At 40.8% G+C, this 16,457-nt stretch overlaps 2 protein-coding genes across 3 annotated transcripts; both read left to right on the top strand.

The window, feature by feature from the left end:
* Window positions 1–2,331: 2,331 nt before the first annotated feature.
* gpr45 (G protein-coupled receptor 45) lies at window positions 2,332–7,650 on the top strand. Of its 2 annotated transcripts, XM_038719524.1 has the most exons (4): window positions 2,332–2,506; window positions 2,954–3,087; window positions 3,988–4,209; window positions 4,771–7,650. In XM_038719524.1, the coding sequence occupies exon 4, from the start codon at window positions 4,878–4,880 to the stop codon at window positions 6,036–6,038; it is 1,161 nt and encodes a 386-aa protein (XP_038575452.1). In that variant the 5' UTR covers window positions 2,332–2,506; window positions 2,954–3,087; window positions 3,988–4,209; window positions 4,771–4,877; the 3' UTR covers window positions 6,039–7,650. The 2 variants fall into 2 exon arrangements, with proteins under 2 accessions (XP_038575452.1, XP_038575451.1); XM_038719523.1 differs by lacking the exon at window positions 2,954–3,087.
* Window positions 7,651–13,537: 5,887 nt separating this feature from the next.
* On the top strand, window positions 13,538–16,207 carry cunh2orf49 (chromosome unknown C2orf49 homolog). Its single transcript, XM_038720830.1, has 4 exons — window positions 13,538–13,691; window positions 13,901–14,061; window positions 14,249–14,513; window positions 15,010–16,207. Exons 1-4 carry the CDS (start codon window positions 13,581–13,583, stop codon window positions 15,061–15,063), a joined length of 591 nt encoding a protein of 196 aa, XP_038576758.1. The 5' UTR covers window positions 13,538–13,580; the 3' UTR covers window positions 15,064–16,207.
* Window positions 16,208–16,457: the final 250 nt, after the last annotated feature.

Raw genomic sequence — 16,457 nt, 5'->3', positions numbered from 1 at the left:
ATAAAAAGCCCTTTAAAGGGTTTTGTCATCCCATGTGCTAGGTATCTTCTGAATATTAATGCAGGGATCTGAAGGTACAAGCTGATGATGTTACAGTAACCTGAAACCAAAACCCCTCAATCAACAGAAATGGCTCAGCTCACCTGAAGTGCATTTGCGCTTATGATGATAGTAAAACATGTAGTCAGTGTATTTATGCGCTACTTAAATTTAGTATTATTCACCACTGGCGTATTGTTTTTTTTGCATCAGTGCAACAGGGGATTTTTGCAGTTACACACTAAGGATGTTGTTTCCTACTCCAATAAAAACTGCTAATATAATTGCTCATAATTGCTCTTAAAGCCTTGTTCAGAGGTACTTTACATAAAGCAATTATTGCATGATAATCCCCTCTTCAGTGCTTGTTGTTTGTGTCTCACAGTTTGTGCAGTCACATACAACAGACACAATCCTGCACCTATTCAAAGAATTATTTTACAACAGCAAAGTTTTAATCTACAACTATTTCACTGTGGGTTGCACATTATCAGTCCCCACTGTTCAGTGTTAATTATTTTCACATTGCACAGATTGGTTAACCACTAAAGTCTAACACTGATTAACACACTGTGGCCAACTCAGTGTGAAAACTCATGACACACATAACTCCTACCTGGAGGCAGCCGGAAACAGGTATAAAAGACCCAAAAAGTGCATTTTAAATGGCTGTAATGTCAAAGCTGTTATATTTATCCTAAATGTATCACAAAATTGTCTGCACAAGACTCAGTCAGTACTGTGAGGGTTTTCTGATTTAGTGGTTAACATTTTTCACTTTGTCCATGTTTGCTTTTTTGGTGAATGACAGAGTACCAAAGTCTCTCCATCAGGTAGAAATTAAAGCAAACATTTGTGGAAATAATGGACAGGAAAATTAATTCTGTCACTAGCAAGCTTGTTGTGTGGGTGCCACTGAACGTGACGAGCATGCATGTGCCAGACCGGTGGAGTGGAACTCGTTTGATGGGCATGTTCACCACATGGGCACGATGCCAATTTAGACAAGCATGCCCATGAAAAAAAATCTGTATGCTAAGTCTGTGAATGTAACCGTGTGTGAAGATTAAGAATACATCGGTTTTTAAAAAATCTAAATGAATTACAATTGAATTACCTTAAAAAAAAATCAGTCTCTGCAGATGTGATTCTACACATCTGGACTCAGTCAGCATTCTATCACTGGTGTGTGGTATAGGCTCCTCTCCAAAACACAACATAAGAATTTTAGCAATATACTGAGTCAAAACTGCTGCTGTGAAAGGATTATGGCCAGGTAATGCTGTAAAAGGAGGTACTGCAACTTAAACACGTTTGAACTAAAACATTATATTCCTAATAAAAACATGACCACACCAACACAGACATGTCTATGGATTTAACGTACAATGCTGCCATCTTCTGGACAAAATAATGAACGCATGTTTCAGAATTTTTACGGTGGCAAGACACTGATCCTATGGCAAAACCCTCTCAATTTGAGATGGTTGGATTAATGCTATTTAATAACCTTTGAAACACTGTACTAATTTCAACCAGAACCTTGTTTGAGGCAGTGGAAGAGAGTCTGTCTTTAGGATTATTGTGTGAAGATTCCGCATCAGAATTGACTATTATGGGATGTGCACACAGACCTACAGTGTAAGCATAAATGATGATGAGAAATTTAAAAGCTTGGAAATGAGGGTTTAATAAAAGTTAGATGTTGTATATCCTTCAAATGGCTCCCCTTTATTCTACAATACACTCAATGACTTAATTCACTTCTCTTTCAGTGTAATACTTTATTTCTTGCATAGAGCCAATACATAGTGTTACATATCATTGTGTGTGTTTAAGATTCCATGAGATGAGATTTCTTTTGCTTGCTTGTTTTAGTCAAAATGATGTAAATATTATCATTTGTATTGCTGTTGGTGAATCAGCTCAATACCCAAAAAACTTCAATTATCTAGCCCATGTACAGGAGATCGTCTTATTGAGCATCTTCTATAAAAGCAACCCGATTGTGCTATCTGGTACATAGGCCTACAAGGCACACTGGACCATTGATTTGTTTGTTGTTGTTTTTGTTGTTGTGTTAGGTTTTGGAAAGCACATTTGATATTGGTGTGCTGGGTGTATGAGTTGCAGACATGTTGGCATATTGATTGATTAATAGGTATTGATTAATTAGTAATATGCTAGATATAAGAAAACAACATACTGGGAGCGCCGCACCTTTTTAAATATTCAGGCATCAAAATCAATGTATTCTCCGCACTGCTCCTTTAAATCAGTGACCACCTGCTCTTCTGGCGTCAGCATCACCCGCAGGCGGCACGATGGCGATCGATACAGCAGTAAAATGTTCAAAGTGGGATATTTTAGGAAAGGCTCGACATGCACAGGGAGGGAAACACGGTCGCAGAGCTGACTGGCTCGACGAGAGACAAGCATAAAACCTGAAATCAAATGTTACGTCAAGGTAGGCCCATTTATGTCTGGTTAATGCTGAAAGATGTATTGGTGTTGATCCCCCTGCTTAGAGAAAAAAACTGGTATTTTGCCTATAATGCCTATAATGTAGTAAGATTTGCACTGACTCGTTGTCCTCAGTAGTGATTCAGACAGGCTGAGAGAGCAGAGCCGCCTGTGATGGACAGAGAAACGCAGGTGTGGGATAGAAATATATGGAAATGTGAGAACACAATGTTCAAGCTCAGTGGTGGCGCTATGTAAAATAAATTTTACTGGTTGTAACCTAAGCAATGGGTTATCAATACAGGGAAAATAGATTATACATCACTGTGATAGTGTAATAGCCTACTGGAAAACAGTTAACATATGCCTGCATGGAGGAACTGACGCACCATAACCTTCTAAAAGTACTTAATCTGAATATTGTTTCATCCATTTATTTTGTCTTGTATAGTCTATTGAATCAGTCCTTGAGATGAGCTGAGTAAAACCACCTGTTTTTTGTGGAAATAAGCAGCTGGGAGCCCCCTGCAGGTCATGTCATCCCATTGTCTTCTTGACATAATTTGCAGCTAATCATTTAGAAAGGTAATTGTATTAACATTTTAAGCCATTTTATTGTATTCTATTGTCATGAAGGCCACATGATCCCATTGTTTCTTATTTGCTACCTTATGCCTATACCTGTATTGATCATACCAGAAGATAATGACATGAAACAAGACCTTAAGACAGACGTGTTGATGTTTATCACCTGCAAAAAGTCCTAAGTTGCAGAAAATATTTTATTATAGAGAAGGCTGCTTGTTGCCATGGAATTGGTGACCTTGTTGCCTTGGCAACAACTAGCTACACTATGCAGCCCTAAACTGGGGTTTGTGCAAAAATGCAGCTACAATCACTGAAGGGATGATTTCCTTTTACCTGTCTGGGTGAACCATCACATATTCAGATATGTGTGTTCATGTGACAAACAATAATTTTTATAGCGCGTTTCTTGTGAATTAGCTAATCTTTAACAGCCGTTTTCTCAAAATTACATGTTTATTGTATATGCCATGTCATTTTCCTCACCCTTCAAAAGGGTCCGTCACTGACTGTGTTGTCTCACCTTAATATTACATGTAGATTTCTTGCAGTGACAAAGTGTGTATACTATCACAGAAAAGCAACTGAAGGCCTTTTTCACAGAAGACATTTTGAAATGTCACAGGAGGAAAAGCACAGATCTAAATAATTAAATTATTGATGGCTGAATTCCATTTTGCTGCTTCAGTTTCAGGGTCCTGGTATCGTGCATGCTGGCTCACTGTCACACTGTCAATGGCTTACCGGGACACTTTACGAGAACAGTGTTATTAGTAACACCTACTAATATGACAAGTCAAAGTATCTGCTGCAAATAGGTGTATCAAATCTAGTTGGTAACACTAGCATTAAACATGGAGGTTATGAACCTTAATTGATCTTCTTGTCTCTATGTGCCAGTCCACCTGGAGGAAAGCATCTGAGACCTGAACGCCAGGATGACCTCAACACAACGTTAACACTTGCGCCAAGAGCAGGAGGTGGAAACCATAGCAACAGACGTGTTCTGTGTGTGTGTCCTGAAGATGCCTCTATTTTTTATCCCGGTTGCATCAGAGTCTGAAGCATTACCCAAGAATCAGCTTCTGCTAAGCCGACAGAAGACAGGCAACTGCACCATGGGTGTGTACTAAACTCGTGTTGTGTAAATGTGCGTATTTCTATTCATGTGTGAGCCATTAAACATACTGTGTGTGTTGGAGAGTAGGTGGTGTGAATGTTTGTATATGCACCCATTTAAATCTGTACAGCTCAGCTGTTAATCATCAACCTCACGTAAGCCAGTGAGCAGCAAATGTCTGTCCTGTGTGGCTGTTATATCTCTCAATGTGGTGTGTGTGGGTTAGTCCTACGGCTTATATAACTCCTTCAGCATCATGGGAACATCACTCCTCCTCTCACTGTTTCAAATTTACAAGTATCACTGAGTAATAGATCGCAGAGCAGCTGAACTCCTCTGACTATCTGATGAGACACCCAGTCAGTGTTTTCTGTGGCTATGTCATGTTTACAGCAGCAGACCGACAACACGGTTAATGTAGTGCACTGTTAATTCGTGTCGACACCCAATAAAATTATTGAACATACTGTACACCTTGTCAGATAAAAAACTCTTTTGTATTTTGACTGTTTCACAAAGTAAAAAAATGCTTGTCTGTGGATGTTTTTGTCTTTCTATTTCAGTTATTGCCATGGACGACCAACTATTGGAAGACAACTTAATGTGTATACCGAAGCAGTACTCAAACATGTACCTTCTTTTGGGCTGATATCCCCTGATAACAGCTGCGATGGCTTTTTGCAATGAAAGCCTGCTGGAGGAGTGTGACTTCATGGAGCCGGACAATGTAGAGGAAGCAGCGGAAAGTCTCCCGTCAGAAGCGGCAACTCCCCTCATATCAGTCACTCTGCGCGTGACCCTGGCAGGCATAATGATCTTCATGATTACTATTGGTTTCCTCGGCAATGCGATTGTGTGTCTAATTGTTTACCAAAAACCTGCCATGCGTTCTGCGATCAATCTCCTCCTTGCCACGTTGGCCTTTTCAGACATAATGCTGTCTTTGCTCTGCATGCCTTTCACTGCAGTCACTGTGGCCACTGCCGACTGGAGCTTTGGAAGCGGGTTCTGCCGAGCATCCATCATGCTGTACTGGCTGTTCGTCCTGGAGGGGGTGTCCATACTCCTCATAATCAGTGTGGACCGTTTCCTCATCATTGTGCAGCGACAGGACAAGTTGACCCCGCACAGAGCTAAACTGTTGATTGCAGGCTCATGGGTGCTGAGCCTGTGCGTGTCCCTGCCGTCTGTAGTTGGGTGGAGGACAGGTGCAGCAGGTATTGGGGGTGCCTGGGCGCCGCAGTGTGTGCTGGGATACAGTGAATCTCTGGCAGACCGTGGATACACAGTGCTGTTAGCAGTAGCAGTATTCTTTGTACCATTTGCTGTCATGCTGTACTCTTACCTGTGCATCCTCAACACAGTGCGTCGCAACACCCTGCGCATCCACAACCACACCAGCGAGCATTCCTGCCTGCCAGCGCTCAACCAAGTCAGCAAAATGAGACTTACCGGGCTGCAGCGGCCGCCTCAGATCAAGGTGGATATGAGCTTCAAGACCCGAGCCTTCACCACCATCCTCATCCTCTTTGTCGGCTTCTCTGTGTGCTGGTTGCCGCACACGGTGGTCAGCTTGCTGGCCGTGTTCAGCCGACAGTTCTACTACAGCTCGGTCTTCTACCCAGTCAGCATAGGCGCTCTGTGGCTCAGCTACCTGAAGACAGTGTTCAACCCTGTCATCTACTGCTGGAGGATCAGGAAGTTCAGGGAGGCCTGTCAGGAGTTCATTCCCAAGAGCTGCAGACTTTGTCCCAGAGTACCAGGCAGGAGCCGTAGGAGAGTGAGGCCCAGCAACATCTATGTGTGCAGCGAGACTCAGTCAGCTGTATGAAACATGGAGGACCAGTTTGTTGATGCACAAAGCAGCAGCTGCTGACAGTGCTATCAACAATTTTTTAACTCTTACTTTAGCAATCAGCACTCTTAATAAACAATCAGAGGCTGCTAAAGTTCACCTTTAAAAGAGTATACTGGTTGTCGACAAAATAATCTCACCACAAGAACAAACTTTTCAATCTCAGTTTTTAAAACAAGCCCTTGAAGTGCTCAGAGGAATAAAATTTCAACAGTCACGTGACACCTGGGCATCTGCTGAGGAAGGTTGTGTAATAGAGTTGACTGCTCCAGGAAATCTACTGAATGGACCTTTTGGTGAGAATATTTTGTATGCTGCTTCAAAGCTCAGCAATGAACTTTCAGTCTCAAGAAATTTTAGCTTCATGGCCATTATGGTTTCTAAAACTTACTGCCATTCAAACAATTTCACCATCCTCCAATGTCAATTTATTTTTGTTTCATAATTTGTCCCTCAAGTTTTTTTTAATCAACATTACTCTTTTTTTCAGACTGTAGACTCAATGTTCAGTCTTTGAGTAGTAGTGGTGATAATAATTCTGTTGTCAGTTACTATGTGAAGGGTTTCACAAAAAAACATACAAGGTAATAATGTCCAGTGATGTTGTCAGAGGGAAGCCTGCAAGCTCTCAACTGACTTGAAAAAAAGATTTTAATGACATTTGTGAAGAAACACAACCTTATGTGAGTTGAAACCATGAGTATGTCAACAAATAATTATTGAGCTGTGAATGTTTACTTGAATGTATTATCGTTTCATGAATGACCAAACCAGGTGAATAAATATAGTTTTTAAAAGAGGTTGCGTTGACAGACCGGAGCATTTGGATGAAAAACACATTCTAGCCAGCTGTTTTTACAATGTACATTTCTGTACATAGGGAAATAGAGTTGCAGGGATACTAAAGACATCTATTCATCGTGAGTGGATACATATCTGCTGCACTGAAGACAACATGCAGAGCGGTTTGTGTATTGAATTCTATCTGCTTCAGTAATCCTATTGGAAGAGTGAGGCCTGCACAAAAAGTGTTACTAATTGTTCTCCAAGGAAATGCTGAATGAACAAATGAAGTGAATGCATTGTGGTTTTGATTCAACTGTGTGGCATTTTAATGTTGATAAATTGTTACTGCATTCATTTTGAGATATCTGCATAAATGCTATAAAGCTGAAAGACCCTCATCAATAACACTGGCAGTCTCAGCCAACCAAATAGAGATAGTGTTGTACAGCAAAACGCAGGAGGATGGTGCTGTTCTTGCATTGCAAATTAAGTTACAAATCAGAGGTGTTGGCTTTGATCTAGAGGTCTGGAGCGAGTTTAATGAACTTTAGTAACCACAACATCTTTTTGACAAAAATAAAAGGGTTGGATGGGAAATTAAGTCTTAATTTTTAAGATATTAGCAAAACTGCTAATGTCAAAAATAAGCAAGGGATCACGGAGCTTGCTCAACCAATTCGATGAATATTGGCAGCTAGCTTCTCAGTTGATGATTTAAAAATAGTGAAAGCAGTCCAAAAGGCAAATACACTGAACAAAATTATAAAGGCAACACTTTGGAAAATGTGCAGTTTCACTGTATTGTGGGGATATCTGTGGGGGTTCAGAAACCAGTCAGTATCTGGTGTGACCACCATTTGCCTCACACAGTGCAACACATATCCTTCGCATAGAGTTGACCAGGTTGTTGATTGTGGCCTGAGGAATGTTGGTCCACTCCTCTTCAATGGCTGTGCGAAGTTGCAGCCAGGTCGAGACCCTGATGAGGAAGACGAGCATGCAGATGAGCTTCCCTGAGACGGTTCTTGACAGTTTGTGCAGAAATTCTTTGGTTATGCAAACCAATTGTTGCAGCAGCTGTCCGGGTGGCTGGTCGATCTTGGAGGTGAAGATGCTGGATGTGGAGGTCCTGGGCTAGTGTGGTTACAGGTGGTCTGCGGTTGTGAAGCCAGTTGGACCTTTGGAGACGGCTTATGGTAGAGAAATGAACATTCAATTCAACTGCTCTGGTGGACATTCCTGCAGTCAGCATGCCAATTTCACACTCCCTCAAAACTTGCAACATCTGTGGCATTGTGCTGTGATGGAACTGCACATTTTCGAGTGGCCTTTTATTGTGGCCAACCTAAGGCACACCTGTGCAATACCCATGCTGTCTGATCAGCATCTTGATATGCCGCACCTGTGAGGTGGATGGATTATCTCAGCAAAGGAGAAGTGCTCACTAACACAGATTCTGAGATTTGTGAACAGTATTTGAGAGAAACAGGCCTTTTATGTACATAGATAAAGTCTTAGATCTTTGAGTTCAGCTCATGATGAATGGGGGCAAAAACTAAAGGGTTGTGTTTATAATTTTGTTCAGTGTATATACATTTACTATCAAATAAGAAAGAAAAACAGCAAAGTCTCATAACTTAGAGGCATAATAATCATAATATTTCATAATAATAATCGTAATGTTTTGCTTGAAAAATTGACAAAATAGAGCATTAATTTTTTTATTAATCAATCATTTTAGCTCTAATCGTTATATTAATGTTTTAAACCATTGCACTAAGTACTGTTTAATGCTTTTGACCTCAAGCACATGATTCGGGAATGTTTAAACCATTTAATTATTTTCTCTTTTGACTGCTTTCGTAACTTCTGAAATGTAGGGAGAAAACAATTTGCAGTAGAAAACCAAAACCACTTTCCATGTGTCACGTTTTCTCTATGTTAAAGAGGCTGAAGAATCAAACACTACAAAACGTGATTTTAAACCTGAGGCGTCTACTCATGCGCCTACATGTGACATCCACTGCATGGTCTCTCCATCTTAATTTAGATCTCATGGTTGCTTCTACGTCACATTGCTGTCTGAATTTAATCACTTCACTTAGAGCTGGAGCTAATAAGATATTTAACTGCAAAGACGTCAGAAGTAGGGACATTTTTGCTCCAACAACAGGCTCAACCGGAAAAAGCTCAGGGACATGCTTTTGGTTTGAAAAAAGCTTTCATATGAATTTGGAAACTCTGTGTTGTGATTTAATGTCCCACAGTTGAGTGACATTGATTTTCAGTTGTGAAACACATTATTCGTTTACTGTAAAGACAAATCAGGCATAGTATTGATTAAAATACTTAAATAATGTTATTGATAATAATCAATATGTCCTAATTTCCTTCCAATGAGGATGTGGATCCAAGTTGTTTTGCATCCAGCCCCAATCCAAGTTTGGAGTGCTCTTGTCTGGAGAAAGTTAGATCCTAATTACTGGACATGAGTTTTGATTGAAGACGTTGTCATTCATCTGAAAGGCTTCTTCAGTTTTAACTGCTGTGATGAATATTACGGATATTTATCTCCATGAGGTGGCAACGCCAAGTAGAAGGGCCAATGCTCAAATCAGCAGATGACTGAGAACATGGTCTTCTTGTTCTCAGTCACTAAAAGGAAATGAGTGAGTCTTTAAAAACTTAAGGGTTGCTTATTAATTTAGCTGCTCTAAAATCATTGAGTTTAATTTCAAACTGCTGAGGCATGACTCCAACTACACTGCTCAAAAAAAATAAAGGGAACACTTAAACAACACAATGTAACTCCAAGTCAATCACACTCCTGTGAAATCAAACTGTCCACTTAGGAAGCAACACTGATTGACAATCAATTTCACATGCTGTTGTGCAAATGGAAAAGACAACAGGTGGAAATTATAGGCAATTAGCAAGACCCCCCCATTAAAGGAGTGGTTCTGCAGGTGGTGACCACAGACCACTTCTCAGTTCCTATGCTTCCTGGCTGATGTTTTGGTCACTTTTGAATGCTGTTAGTGCTTTCACTCTAGTGGTAGCATGAGACGGAGTCTACAACCCACACAAGTGGCTCAGGTAGTGCAGCTCATCCAGGATGGCACATCAATGCGAGCTGTGGCAAGAAGGTTTGCTGTGTCTGTCAGCGTAGTGTCCAGAGCATGGAGGCGCTACCAGGAGACAAGCCAGTACATCACGAGACGTAGAGGAGGCCGTAGGAGGACAACAACCCAGCAGCAGGACCGCTACTTATGCCTTTGTGCAAGGAGGAGCAGGAGGAGCACTGCCAGAGCCCTGCAAAATGACCTCCAGCAGGCCACAAATGTGCATGTGTCTGCTCAAACGGTCAGAAACGGACTCCATGGGGGTGGTATGAGGGTGGGGGTTGTGCTTACAGCCCAGCACCATGCAGGACGTTTGGCATTTGCCAGAGAACACCAAGATTGGCGAATTCGCCACTGGCGCCCTGTGCTCTTCACAGGTGAAAGCAGGTTCACACTGAGCACATGTGACAGACGCGACAGAGTCTGGAGACGCCATGGAGAACGTTCTGCTGCCTGCAACATCCTCCAGCATGACCGGTTTGGCGGCGGGTCAGTAATGATGTGGGGTGGCATTCTTTGGGGGGCCGCACAGCCCTCCATGTGCTCGCCAGAGGTAGCCTGACTGCCATTAGGTACCGAGATGAGATCCTCAGACCCCTTGTGAGACCATATGCTGGTGCGGTTGGCCCTGGGTTCCTCCTAATGCAACACAATGCTAGATCTCATGTGGCTGGAGTGTGTCAGCAGTTCCTGCAACAGGAAGGCACTGATGCTATGGACTGGCCCGCCCGTTCCCCAGACCTGAATCCAATTGAGCACATCTGGGACATCATGTCTCGCTCCATCCACCAACGCCACGTTGCACCACAGACTGTCCAGGAGTTGGCGGATGCTTTAGTCCAGGTCTGGGAGGAGATCCCTCAGGAGACCATCCGCCACCTCATCAGGAGCATGCCCAGGTGTTGTAGGGAGGTCATACAGGCACGTGGAGGCCACACACACTACTGAGCCTCATTTTGACTTGTTTTAAGGACAATCGGCCTGTAGTGTGGTTTTCCACTTTGATTTTGAGTGTGACTCCAAATCCAGACCTCCATGGGTTGATAAATTTGATTTCCATTGATAGTTTTTGTGTGATTTTGTTGTCAGCACATTCAACTATGTAAAGAAAGGAGTATTTAATGAGATTATTTCATTCATTCAGATCTAGGATGTGTTATTTTAGTGTTCCCTTTATTTTTTTGAGCAGTGTAATACAGAACTATCACCAAATGTACTCAGTGTTTACCAACCAGAAAACAACAACCTGGCATGATGTTATGGATAATTCTGCTTTTGTTTATTATCTCCGCCAGTCATAAGTCTGGAGGGGATCACGTGTTTGGTCGTGTGTGTGTGTTTGTATCTGCTGACAGCTAATCTCAAAATCTTTTTTGTGCACATTTATGACTATACGTGCAAGGACCTCTTGTAGTGGTCGTGATCCCCCCCCCCTTTTTTAAAAAAAAAAAACCCTTTGGTATAGCTTAGATTTTCATCTTTTCAGCTGTTCTGTGCAGTATTTTATAGGCATACAGGTGTACCTGAATACAGTGGTGGAAAGTAACAAAGTACATTTACTCAAGTATAATTTTAAGGTACTTGCACGTAACTTGAGTATTTCCCTTTTATGTCACTTTATACTTCTATTCCACTACAATCAGAGGTAAATATTGTACTTGTTACTCCACTATAGTTACTAGTTACTTACTCAAGGTTTTAAATACAAAATATATGCTCACTTTATAAAATATAGTGCATTTGGCCTATATATTACTTTTTATAGATTAAACAACCCAACAGTATAAAAAATAGTTAAAATTAGCTAAATTTTGACTAATGTCTTCTGCTGCTACATACACAGTGGGACCTCTTACATGGACGTCGCCATGTTGCGACGCCATGTTACTACAGTAGCTAGGGTGACCATAAATCCTCGATTTCCCAGACATGTCCTCTTTTTTCCCAAAAAATGTGTCCGGCCTGGATTACTAAATCGCCCAAAATGCTTTCTACAGCCGTCATTCATTGTGTGCATTTTTGCATTGTTTTGAGCAGTACCGTCATTATTACATTTTACTCTTTGGCATACCAGGACTTTTTCTTCCAGAACCGGCACTACTCACAAGCTGGCGGTAATCTTGTCTGCTTTCTCCACCAGCGGAGATGGAGTAGGGAGAAGATTGGGTGCTTTTTTTATCCAAGCATGTCCATAAAGTTGCTCACTAATGTCACTTTTTGTGAACCGACCAATCACAGCCTGGATGGGGTGGGACATTAAAAAAAGGATGACATGGTGCTACAGGTTAGCGCTTAGCATTAGAGACTAATCAAGGATTTATTGAAAGAAAACAACCTACCATGATAAAAGCTGGTATGTACGTGTCAGTGTCAAAACAGTATTAAACTTCAATAAGATAGACTCCTCCCATACACATTGCCATCAATTACCTGAATCCCCCCAGTCCCAACCTTTCACCCACTGCGAGTATCCATCTGCCTCCTTCCCCCACTGTCCTCTTTTTTGAAAACTAAAATATGGTCACTCTAACAGTAGCTTGAACGAACAAACTACTCTACAGAGCGTGTTTTGTCACTATTTCGAATACATACAAGACAAAGAAGAAGTTGTAGTAGTAGGAGAAGTGAAATTTGGACAAATAGAGGACCACACGCATTATTTAGCACAAGAGCGCATAAGAGCTTATAGATTGCCATATAGAACGTATCGGACACCTAGCTTCTCCTGCACGCTTGCAAAGGGAGGGGTGAGCAGTGATGGATGGTGCATTCATGTAGTGTCTGAATAATGAGATTATTTTTCTCCTTAAATCTTTATTGCAAAAAGAGGACTAAAGTGTACATGGGACATAAAGAAGTATACAGAACAGTCTATACAGTCAAATACTGTATATAGGACGACACAAACAGTAAAAACTTTGCCAGGGGTAGTCTATATTATACAGATATTAAAAGAGGACCACATGTTGACAGTTTTCAAAGCCTTTTTGTTGGATTAAGAAATTAGATTGTACATGCAGAACCTCATGGAAAAAAGTACAAATTTAGTTTTTTTACTGCTAACTTTATAATTGCCATTAGTATTATTACATTTATTATAAAGTACTTATTTTGTCCCAGGAGCAATTGAATTGAGTCATTTGATGAAGGTTCAACAAGGCTCAACCCTCACCACTAGATCAGATACACTAAAACTTACACACTGAACCTTTAAGTAAAATATCTGAATTCTAAGACATTTAACACCATTCAGTTGAATCATCTTTGATTTCACTTTGAAACTGCACAGATTGAGTATACTAAAGTATTTTAGAAATAGCCTTGAACAAATAAGTAAATAGATGCAAATTTTCCCTCAAATAAAAAAAATACTTTAATTGGCAAATCTGCTGTAATAGTTACTGGAGTAATTTGAGCATTTCCTCTGAGCATGTCTTCTATTCGTGAAGTCTGCGGTACACACTTTAATTCCTGATAAAAATGATCGCGTTGACATTTTAATAATAGGCATATAAACGTTCACACATCAGAATGTTTCAGAGCCAAGTTGCAGTCTGCCATGCTGTATTGTTGTGACGCGGTGCATGTCGGGAAGACACGATCATCAAATATGGCGACTTCCACAGGACAAGATGTAAAGTCTGTTTGTACCACAGATGTGGATCTATTACTGCACCCTGAGCTGTTGTCTCAAGAGTTTATGCAGCTCATCTTAAGTGAGGTGAGTTAATGTTTAGAGAGAAAGGTGGAAATTGTCACTTAATGTGGAGGTAAAAGAACGACACCATAATGTTAGCATACCGGCTAACAGTCATCATAGCTGTCTGCTATATTGGCTGATTCATTAGTAGCGGGTTTCTTAGCATCAGACGTTGATTAATGTTTTTCATACAGGGCAATGTTAGCTAACAGGTCTTCTGTCTGAATCAGAAAAATGTTGGTACCAGAGACGGTGAGAGTCGGGACCGGCTCACAGAGCTTTACCTCCGGCATGTCATCCCGCTGCCACAGAGGACTTTACCCACCAGTCGCTGGGGCAAGAGGATGGAGAAGAGCCGAGGGAGACAGACAGCGACTAACATGTCAGACAGGTAACGACCCTCCCACTGTGACGCACAACAAGTCACCAAAATCCCAAACTGGTACAGGCGAGGGAATACAATTTGTGTGCCTCCTGTGCACCTGCTCCAAAATAGAGCCCTTACTATCAACATGGCTTTAATCCATGTGAATATAAACTATTGATTATTGTTGTCATTGTTGTCTGGTCATTTCCAGTTCAAGTAACGACCACAATAGGAAAAGGCATCTGATTGTGTTTGATGGCAGTTCCTCTCAATCTGGCCCACTAAAAGTTAAGAAACTAGAGGGAACCACTGTATCATCGGGAATCACCGACAGGTTAAAACCTCCCCCTGCTGCAAACCTGTTGAACCCCATCCGCAGGCTCTCTGGAAACACATCGTCCTCTTCTTCTTCCTGTTCCTCATCCGTTCACCACAGCACTGACACCGCAAACCTCAAACAAGAAGCAAACAGCTCGGTAGGAACTTTTTGTCCTCAGTTATGCGTTACACCCAAATGTACTGTGTGATTCAAGGAGAATGTGCATAATTATTAATATTGTTTTGTGTTTCTTGTATTTAAATGTTTGTCTTGTAATTCTGGGTGGAAAACATACAGTATATGACAAATGCTGATACAATACTTTCACAATAGAGGTGATTCTTCGATATACAATGTATTGAAAAGACTACAATCGATGTGTAAATAAAGACAAAAACATACCCCTAAAATATCAAAGTGGGAATTGGTCTCAATGTAATGATTATTTACTGCTTTATAATGTTCATGTAATTCATGCAACAGAGCTTTAACTATCACAAAGAAAAACTATGTCTTTGTAATTCAAATCTTTTCAGTCATCTTTCATATGTCAAATCACTGATAATGGTATGCCAATTGGTCAGTAACAGATTGCAGTACATTATATGTTGCATTAATTATTGGTCCAACCTGTTGATGTGTCATCTCTTCAGGGTGCAGTGAAGTCTCCGGAGAAGAAAAAGATCCAGCATGTGACATGGCCCTGACCTCTGGTCCCTACTCACACAGACCTGATGGGAGCTCAGGCCCTGGAGAACAGATCACTCCCCCTCCCACCAAATGTTATTGCCCACTACCTGTGCACTCTAACCACCATCACAGTCATCCCATGGCATCAAAGGGATGAAAACCCTTTTACCTGTGCGTTAAGGCCACCTTGCAGCTCTTGTTCAGTTCTGAGAGCTTAGAGGATTGGGTTTTGCCCTGAAGACAAACCTGCTTTTGAAGTCACATGCTTCCTTGTTGCTCTCCACAACCTCAAGTGCCCTTACCAGCAATGACGAGAAACTCTCCTCAGGTCCCACACATGGACTTTCTAGAGGACAGAACATGCAACATGACTTTTGTTTTTTGAAAAGCCATTTATAGAAGTTATGATTGTTGATGTTCTGTTTCTGTGGTTTTGGTAAGAGGGCCTGCAGTACCGGTTTGAGTTTCTTGCTTAAATTTTGTTTAAAATGTTGTAACCGTTAATTCCATAACTGGAATGGGTTAGGGTTAGGTAGTATGAGATTGTGACTGTCAAAATGATGGACATATTTAAGGGACATTGTGAATGCATAATGAGGCAGTGCTTAATTTTTTTTCTATCTGGTGTACCTTTTTAAAAGAATACAAACCACAGATTATGCTGAGCATAACCTTTCAAGTGTGGGTGTACACTTAACATTTTGTGCCAGTAGTAGGTGTCATTTTTGTTCTCAATGAACTCCATTCCTCTGATGTTCGGCTTTGTTCAAACCTGTACTGTTTCACAAGTTGTTCAGGTTCAGGTTTTTAAATATTAGTGTCAAGCAGTTATTGTGCATACGTTGCACATGACATTGAGATGAATGATTTTCCTCTACAGCTGGATCATAATCCACTACTAAATAGCCGTTTTGACACAGAGGAAGCAGATAACACCTGAATATCACCTTTTAATAATTCAGACAAAAAAAGGATTATGGACTTAACCAAGAATATTGACTTTGTGAAATATATTTATTTGGAATTGTGGATAAATTGACTTTGCAGTTAGTATGTTTGAAATGGATGTAGAGTAAATCAGCATTACAAATTTGAATCCATTTTTTCAATTTGGTGTCATGTTTGTACCAACAGTTTTCTAAATAAATTGTCTCAATACGATGAATCACTTTTGTTGATTTAATTACAGTAGAAATGTTAGCAGCTTTGTGGCCCACATTATATGACAGTATTGTAACATACAGCACTTAAAACATTCTACAGTCTAAACTAACATTGTGGTAAAAAATAATAAAGGAAATCTAAATTTATCCTAGACTCACCAATCTTTACTAACTTTTGTATTTAATGTGTGTACAGTTTCTGCTCTCACGGTTGCTTAATAGAAACATTTTGAACCCTTTGCCCCCCC

Source organism: Micropterus salmoides, unplaced genomic scaffold (genome assembly GCF_014851395.1).
Source record: "Micropterus salmoides isolate LMB-PRFRI ecotype aquatic unplaced genomic scaffold, ASM1485139v1 Ms_hic_scaffold_15, whole genome shotgun sequence".
Classification (NCBI taxonomy): Eukaryota; Metazoa; Chordata; class Actinopteri; order Centrarchiformes; family Centrarchidae; genus Micropterus; species Micropterus salmoides.
The sequence above is the reverse complement of the archived record's forward strand: the minus strand, read 5'-3'. Positions and strand labels throughout refer to the sequence as shown.

Excerpts from the sequence above, each read along its gene's own strand:
- gpr45 (XM_038719523.1), top strand. The coding sequence starts at position 4,878 with ATGGCTTTTTGCAATGAAAGCCTGCTGGAGGAGTGTGACTTCATGGAG.
- cunh2orf49 (XM_038720830.1), top strand. The coding sequence starts at position 13,581 with ATGGCGACTTCCACAGGACAAGATGTAAAGTCTGTTTGTACCACAGAT. Across the intron at positions 13,692-13,900 it reads TGCAGCTCATCTTAAGTGAG|AAAAATGTTGGTACCAGAGA; the intron begins GTGAGTTAATGT and ends TGTCTGAATCAG. Across the intron at positions 14,514-15,009 it reads AACAAGAAGCAAACAGCTCG|GGTGCAGTGAAGTCTCCGGA; the intron begins GTAGGAACTTTT and ends TCATCTCTTCAG.